The sequence below is a fragment of the Monopterus albus genome, unplaced genomic scaffold (genome assembly GCF_001952655.1).
Source record: "Monopterus albus unplaced genomic scaffold, M_albus_1.0 scaffold355.1, whole genome shotgun sequence".
Lineage (NCBI taxonomy): Eukaryota > Metazoa > Chordata > Actinopteri > Synbranchiformes > Synbranchidae > Monopterus > Monopterus albus.
Window position 1 is genome coordinate 634,594 of NW_018128235.1, and position 8,614 is coordinate 643,207.

General features: G+C 41.9%; 1 protein-coding gene across 1 annotated transcript in view; it reads left to right on the forward strand.

Annotated features, from left to right (window-relative positions):
- The window catches only part of kmt2ca (lysine (K)-specific methyltransferase 2Ca), a 64,563-nt gene that overhangs the window by 32,760 nt on the left and 23,189 nt on the right, over positions 1-8,614 (forward strand). Inside the window, 6 exon segments of the mRNA XM_020625484.1 lie at positions 4-100; positions 186-538; positions 625-712; positions 838-1,221; positions 1,309-1,420; positions 7,924-8,132. Coding sequence (XP_020481140.1) covers positions 4-100; positions 186-538; positions 625-712; positions 838-1,221; positions 1,309-1,420; positions 7,924-8,132 — 1,243 coding nt within the window.

Genomic DNA, 8,614 nt, shown 5'->3' on the forward strand with positions numbered 1-8,614 from the left:
GAGGAGCACCTGGAGACTGAGGACTCAGCTGTGAAGGACCTGGAAGATGTGGAGGTGAAAGATCTGGTTGATCTCAACCTTAACTTGGACCCTGAAGATGGTACGAACACAATGCACAGTCACAAACTGCAAGAATCTGCTTCAGTTCGTCCCACATCTTACCTGCTTCTGGGTCTTTATTTCAGGTAAAGAAGACCTGGATTTGGGTCCCAACGACCTCCACCTGGATGACTTCCTGCTGTTAGGGAAGTTTGACCTCATCGCCTATACCGACCCTGAGCTTAACCTGGAGGACAATGAGGAACTGGACCTGGGGGAGCCAGGGGAGGAGAAGGAGGGAGGTGGGGAGAGGAGGGATGGAGCCAGTGGGTCCAGGAAGACTGACGATCAGTCCCACCCAGTAGGTCAGTTGAAACAGGAAGCAAAGGACAGGGTCAAGACTGAAGCTAGAGACAGAGCAGCTGCAGCACCACAACCTGGAGTTGTGACTGTCAGACCCCTTGGACCTCCAGGGCCTGAGGCAGCCCTCCACCCCAGGGTGAGAGTGGATCATTGCTACTAATCAGTAGCGAACAATGATCAAATAGGAGTTATTCTAATCAATAACATGGTCATCTCCTACAGGAGAAGGGGCAAGACATGGCTATCCAGGCCCAGGAACAGGCTCCGTCATCAGGCATGGCTCCCAGGGTTCTCCCCCCTATGGCTGGAGGTGAACAGAGCCACAAACTGTATTTTATGGTTACTGATAAATGTTTCTAGCCAGTAGATTGATTGATTGATTTGCAGCTGAAGTTTGGCCAGAAATTCTTCTCTGTATTCTCTTCCTGTCTCCAGGGCAACTGTCGGTTTTCCAGCAGCAGCACAGACCCTTTGGATCCTCCCCCTCTGCACGCTTTTCACCTCATCCCCAGGGTGTGCCAGTGTCTCCTCACCGGAGTCTGACTCCTCAAGGCCTCTCTGCACTGTCCCTCCAACCTCCACAGCCTCGTTTCCTCCTCCTCAATCCGCAGACCCAACCTCAGCACCTAGGTCCCTCCGCCCAGACCCAGAGCCAGGCTGCATTCTCCCAGAACAAGCCCAGGCCATTGCTCCTAGAAGAGCAGCCGCTTCTCTTGCAAGACCTCCTGGACCAGGAGAGGCAGGAGCAGCAGCAGCAGAAGCAAATGCAGGCCCTGATCAGGCAGCAGTCCAGCTCAGACCCTGTGTTCCCCAACATGGGTAAGACCTGAACTCAAACAGGCTTGGTGTTTGATAGATCTGTTGTTGATGCTTTTAATTTGATGAGTGACCGTGTTGTTTCTGCAGACTTTGACTCCATTTCCGACCCCATCATGAACGCCAAGATGGTGGCTCTGAAGGGCATCAACAAAGTGATGGCCCAAGGCACACTGAGCCTGAACCCCATGGTCATCAACAGGTACGCCTTCTGACCTCTGAGTGCTCATGTGGCGCTCCTGAGAACTGATCAGACTGCTTTCAAAATAAGAGCCTAGAGGTGTGTGAGTGCTGGCATCTATGAGGACATCCCAATTCTTTTAATTGCATTCATGTTTCCCTCAGTTGTCTTTTGCTGGCATATTGTCTATGATGTTAGTTCACACTACATTTACATCGGCCTGACTTCACAATTTCTCTGCTCAGTGGGGCTTGATGTGAATATTGAACCCAAACAGACATGTTCATTAACAATTCCAGTAAATTGAACTAGATGGCTGGCACATCAAAGCCGTGTAAACAAAAAGAAAATTGACATTAGTGTTTCTCCTTTTGGTATTTGTTGTGACACTGTTCTGGTGACGTATCGTACAGCGTGTTGTTACCAGAGCTCAATTTGTCTTGTCTCAACTGTTTTCATTTACAAAATATGATATCTTGTCTATGCCATGTTGTTGCTTTTGTACTTGTGCAAGTACACTGATCTAACTTACAAGTAACTGCGAGAATTTGGACTCTGGACCTGCTCACATGCTATATCACGGCCAACTGAAATTTTTTATTATTATTATGTTTGAGTTTTTAAATTTTTCAGTTCACAAACAAAAAGAACACTACACTAAAGATAAGAAGGACAAACAAAAGCAATAGCAAAAGGCTGCCAGACAATGTGATTGTTACGTGCAACCGACCCATAATAATCATGTTCTAATTGCACATTCACAGCACTATAATATTTTAATGTCAGTGTATAGTGCCCTGGTCATTATGGGTTTTGGGTGATGTGGCACTGAGTCAAGAAGGGCCCCCAGATTCTCTCATGTCCATTTTGTTTGCCAGACCTTTCCAGGTGAAAGCATTCCATTTGTGTCACAGACACCACTTAGTTTAGCCAATGTTCAAAGCTGCTGTTTGTTTTTGGCGGCCTGTTTTAATTTTAGTTTTAGTCTAGTCTTTATGTGAAGCTGTCATTTTAGTTATTAGTTTTAGTCACATTCATACTCTTTTTAGTCTAGTCAAGTTTTAGTCAACTAAAAGTCTGAGCATTTTAGTGTTATTTTAGTCAGAATTATCCATGACTATTTTCATCTAGTTTTAGTTGACGAAAACTGATGACATTTAGTCGTTTTAGTCGACAAAAACTGACATTTAGTCTAGTTTTAGTCTCTTTTTAGTAATGCAATTCTATTTAACCCAGTCAATATAGTACAAGTACCTAGTAATATAGACGAAACCAAAATGTTCTTTTAGCCAAACCCATTTCAAATAAGGTTATCTTATTATATTATTGTTACCTTATAGACTCAAGAATACATCCAACACACATTTTGTGGCCGCATTTCTCCCAATCTTTTTCCACAACACATTCCGTTTTTTTTTCTACTTCTATGTAATGAAAGTTTTTCCAAATGTCGTTTCTTCTTTTTCTCTCAAAAGATGAACCCCGGCTGGCCGGCCATCGGTCTCTGTGTCAGACTTAACTTTGTTGTCATCTTCTAAATAATGCCGCGAGTGGGGCTTAAGGAAGTGACGTCGCCTCTGTCTGCGCAGTGCGGCCTGATGCAGCCCCTGAAGCGAGACACAGGAAACAGAACTACTGCAAAATAATAATAACGCAACTAAACGAGACAAAATAACGTTATAACATTTCGTTTCGTCTCGTTTTGGTCAACGAAAATGAAGAGACATTTTAGCATAGTTTTTTTGTAAACCACTTTGTCTTGTTTTTTTTTTTGTTGTGAACAATATTGCATTATACATTTAATTATAGTCATCGGCACACGACCAGCATTTACGTTGTCTCATCTCGTTTTTTGTCTCGTGATAAAGGTTTGTTGACGACGATATTTAGTCATAATTTTCGTCGACAAAAGCAACATTAGCAGTGAAGCAGTCTACAAATTTTGAAATGAAATGTTTGGAGTCAGGAGCAAGCAATAAGTTGTCATAGAATGGGTGGGAGGATGGAAGAGATTCAAAATGCTCAAACCTGTGTTTTACAAAATCCCTTATTTGAAGGTAGCGAAAGAAATGTGAATTTGGGATATCATACTTGTTACATAATTGAGCAAACGATGCAAAGTACCCATCAATATACATATTTGACAAAGTTGTAATACCTTTCCTCCTCCAGATTGCGAACGTTCCATTGAGCTGCCCAGATTTGAATAAGGGGTTTTGACCGATAGGAGTATAGGTAGAGGCTCTAGGAATCCTATTGGCTACTTTAATCTGTCATAAAATTCGCAGTGAATTCCTTAACACAAAATTTGTCTGTGAGTTGATTTATCCAGAGTGGGAAAGGAAAAACGCCCATGTGCAAAGAGAGGCATTATCAACAGATGATGTTTCAAGTTGTAACCAAGAGGGAATGCTCTCTTGTCTCTCCTCTGATGAGTCTCCATGATTCCAATAGGTGAGAGCTCTGGAGTTAGCTGCCCAGTAGTAATGTTTCAATAGTGGGAGACCGAGGCTGCCCTCTTCTGCTGATTTATGTACATGGGCTTTGGATATTCTGTGTGCTTTGTAGCCGCACACAAAGGGCAATATAATAGAATCAAGTTTTTTAAAGAAGGATGCACTTAAGTAAATGGGTAGATTTTTGAAAAAGGTACAAAAATCTGGGCAAAGTAACCATTTTGATTGCATTTACCCATCCAATCATTGATAGGGGCAGTGTCCTCCAGGCCTCAATATTGGCTTTAAGCTTTTCCACCGCCTCAGCAAAGTTAGCCTTAAAAAGGTGTTTTCGATTCTTTGTCAACTTTAGCCCCAGGCAGGTAAAGTCATCAGTCGCTACTCTGAAAGGAAAGTTTTATAGAAATTCTACAGGAAGATTATCCTCCAAGGGTAGAAATTCACTTCTTGTCCAGTTTATTGTGTAACCAGAGATGCTACCGAAAGAGTTAATATAATCCAAAAGGACGGGAATGGACGCTTCGGGGTCGGCTAAACAAATTAAAAGATCATCAGCATACAATGTCACACAGGTCTCAATACTGCCCAATCCGATGCCCTTGATGTCTGGGTGTGCTCTGATCCCTACAGCTAAGGGTTCAAGTGCAATGTCAAACAGTGGAGACAATGGGTCCCCCGTCGCACTCCCCATTGCAAGACAAATGGTTTAGATCTGTTCCTATTTGTAAGAATGGAAGATTTTGGGATTTGTGTACAAAATTCTGACCCATTCAATAAACGTCTTACTGAAGCCAAATTTTTTCAGTGTTACAGTGAGGTATGGCCATTCAATCATGTCAAAGGCCTTGTGTGCATCTAGAGACAATATAGCCCAATCCGATGCCCTTGATGTCTGGGTGTGCTTTACTATCTCCTTTACTATGGTCCGCATACCGGATAAGAATTTTACATATATAACAAAAATAATATCGCCTCGGCACAAAACGCGTTTGGTCAGGATGACTGATATTTGCTATACTCCTACCCAGCCTTGTGGCCAGAACCTATGTTATTATTTTAAGATCATAATTCAACAAGGCAATAGGCCTGTAGATTGTCTCGGTCTGTGTCATCCTTACCCTTTTTTAGGAGGACGCAGACATTGGCCTCGCCGAAGAAGATGGAAGTATTTTGCTTGAGAGGGTCTGACAGATCATTCTCAGTAACAGAGGTGTGAGCAGATGCCCAAAAGCCTTGTAAACTCTGGGCCATACCTGTCTGGGCCAGGGGCCTTTCCAGTGGGAAATTATTTTATAGACTCTTGTAGTTCATGCAGGGTAAAATCTGAGTCTAAATAATCCCTGTAGGGCGCATCAAGAATAAGTGTCACAGTAGAAATCTCTGAATCATTCCTTGATATCTTGCCGTTCTGTTAACATTGCTTCTGTTCTAGACTTGATTTTATAAATGGCTCTCTTAGTCTGTTCTCCTTTTAATTGCCTGGCCAGCAGTTTGTAAGGGTTTTTCACTGAATTCGAAACGTTTGTTTGAGTTAAAGTAACATTTTACCAACCTGTTCCCCCAGTGTTATATTCTTATTGTAACTTTAGAATATTGTTATGGTCAGATTGAAGTCGAGTGTTTTTATAAACCTGATCTACGTTTTTTAAGTCCCTTTCAGTCTCTTCCAGTCGACAGCGCATAGGAAATCACTTGTCCTCTGACATACACTTTAAGACTCTCCCACAAAGTTGAATCATTGACCTTACCATTGTCATTGGTCTCCAGGAATATAGAAATTTGGTTAGTGATATGTTTTTTTAAAGGTTTGGTCAGTAAATAGCAAAGGGTTAAAGCGCCAGCTATATGACCGTTTGGGAAGGGTTAGGTTGAGGTTTAGACTAACCGGGCTATGATATGATATTACCATGTTGTGGTACTTACTGTTGTCAGTATTAGTCTATTGGGGTGGCTGTGGCTCACGAGGTAGGGCAGTGGTCTCCTGACCAGCAAGTTGGTGGTTCGACTCCCTGAGCAAGACACTGAACCACGAATTGCTCCCAGTGGCTTGACTAGCGCCGTTGTGTGGCAGCCTGTCGTCATCGGTGTGTGAATGGTGTATCATCTCCTGTAAAGCGCTTTGGCCAGTGCAACACACTGTGTAAAAATGCGCTATATAAATACAGTCCATTTTCCGTTCGGTCTGGAATCAACTAGAAAGTAATCAATCCATGTGTAAGACCTGTGTACGTCGTAGAGTAGTAGAATGAGTAATCAGCTCCCTTTGTTTTGATTAAATTATTTAGAGTTTGCACTGCAAGAATGTTAGGTGGTGGAGCTCGTGGAAAGCCTTTCCGGGTATGGATTAAGATAACAGTTAGACAGTTAAAATCACCCCCTATTATTATGTGACTTGAATTGTCGTCTGGTATTATATCAAATATTTTACGAAAAAATGCAGGGTCATCAGAGTTTGGACCGTATAGATTGACTAATGTCACTCGGAATGAGTTGGTAATAACATTTACTATAACAAACCTACCATTGGGGTCAGTTGTAGAAGACTGAAAACCAAATGGCACAGACTTTCAAAAAAAAGAATTGCAACACCTCTAGCCTTAGACGTAAATGGTGAGTGATACACCTGGGAGATCCAATTGGCTCTGAGTTTCCTGTGGTGTATGGCTTTAATGTGTATTTCTTGTCAAAACATATCGGCTTTTAATGATTTCAAATGTGAAAAAACCTTACCACGCTTAACTGGGTGACCTAATCCCTGAACATTCCATGAGACCAAGGACAAAGAGTCAAGAATGGTGTTTATTAGTGCATCTTAATAGGTAAAGATATTAAACGAGGTACAGTTGCAACCAAATGTATGCCAAGTTCAAAAGTTGGTCTGGTAGTCGAGAACAAACGAGAAAAGAAGGACACACTAACAGTGAACCCAAGAACAATCACTAACCCCACCCATTGCTTCCCCAAACCTTCGTTACCTTCATTCTTCTTGTTCTCTTGCCGCAACTCAGCGAGTGAAGTCTCCATATTGCCGATATGCAAAAACAAGCCAAAGACCATGAACAGCATATCGCATGAGTGGTATGTCATCTTCGTCTTCATCAGGGCTCGTGTCAGGTGTTTTGTTTTGTTTTTGTTTTTTCCTCCTGGCTAGCTTTAGTTTTAGCAGCTTCGGCTAACTGGCGAGGACCTTTCCATTGCGTTTACTTGCCATTTTCAGATTACTGATGAAAAAATGCAGAAAAGGTGTGAGCAACTTATTGTAGGGCATAAGCGGAGGTAGTAATATGGTAGAGAGCTTTTTTTTTTTTAAGTAGAATTTTTGTGTCCCGAGGAGCTCTGGAAAATACGTCTATTCACGAGGCATCTCACTAGCGCCCCCCAGTCAACTGAAATTTCTGACCTGCCAGAAATCCATCCAGTCATCCGAGCGCCAGATTGTCACTCGTTCAGGTGATTAATCGGATGCTGGAGACCCTGCTCACAAAGCGCATCAAATGACAACTGATCGAGTCGAATTGTAAAATTTGACTATTGTCATATAATGTAAATTTTGCTTAGCATTAAGACAGCTGAGGCTCAAATAGAGACAGGTATGTGTCAGCCCACAGTAAACTTCCATGAAGGCTCAAAAACAAAGTGTGGATGCTGTTGTTTAACATGCAAACTTTACTAAAATGTGGTCACAGTAAATATCTAGAGTTTTTTTTTTCAGCTATCTAGAGCCATGTTAATGAGCTACCCATGCTATCTGAAGCTCTATGTAGTAACTGGCTAAGTGCTAACAAAGTGTTAACATGAGTATATCATTTATGGTAGTGCTGCCTACACATTTACATGTGAAACAACATGCTCAGTAAACAAAACTCAGGTGTCTTAAATAAATAATGGTCTCAAACATATTAGCAACTTGTTCATAACAAATAAATGTCATTAGAAATATTTTTTATATAAATAAATGTCCAATATTTGAAAAATGCCCCAAAAGTCAAAATCATGGTTTATTGCAGCAATGAGACAAAAAACAAAACCACTTATTTTGGTTTTCATTGTGTTTTGTTTGTGTTTCAGGTTCCAACAAGCTCCAGGGGCCCCGGGTTCAGAGGTACCTCCTCAGGCCCCACAGCTAGTGGGGGAGGTGTGTACAACCAGTGATAATGATACTAGACACTGTAATGTTTCCAGGAAAAACAGCACTGTCTTCTCTTCCTGTCAGGATGAGAAGTTGAACCCTCAGCTGGTGCGACCCAGCCCCCCTAGCTTTGGCCCTGGCTTTCTCAGTGAGTATCAGAAAATTAGCCCCCAATAAAGTCATTTAAAGTATCTATGTATGTCAAGTCAAAGTGTTTATTTGTCATATGCACAGTTAGGAAACGTGTTTCCCTGTACAATGAAATTCTTACTTTGCCGTCCACATGAATGCCACAAAATACAAATGAAATATAAAGTAGATAAACAAGTAACACAAAATCTAAGGCACTTTAAGGAGCAAATGCAGCAATTTAATAAAAATATATAAGAATATAATAAGAGAATGTATGGGAGCAGCATGTGCAGCAGTCAACAGTCAATGTGCAGTTATGCATGTGCAAACTGAGAATGTAAACAGTACAGGTCGTCAGTACATGACCTATTCCTGGTAATAAATTCCTCAGCTGTTTAGGAGTCTGATGGCAGAGGGAAAGAAAGAGTTTTTCAGTCTGGTGGTCCTGCATTTTACACTTCTGAACCTCCGGCCAGAGGGTAGGGAGGTGAACAGTCC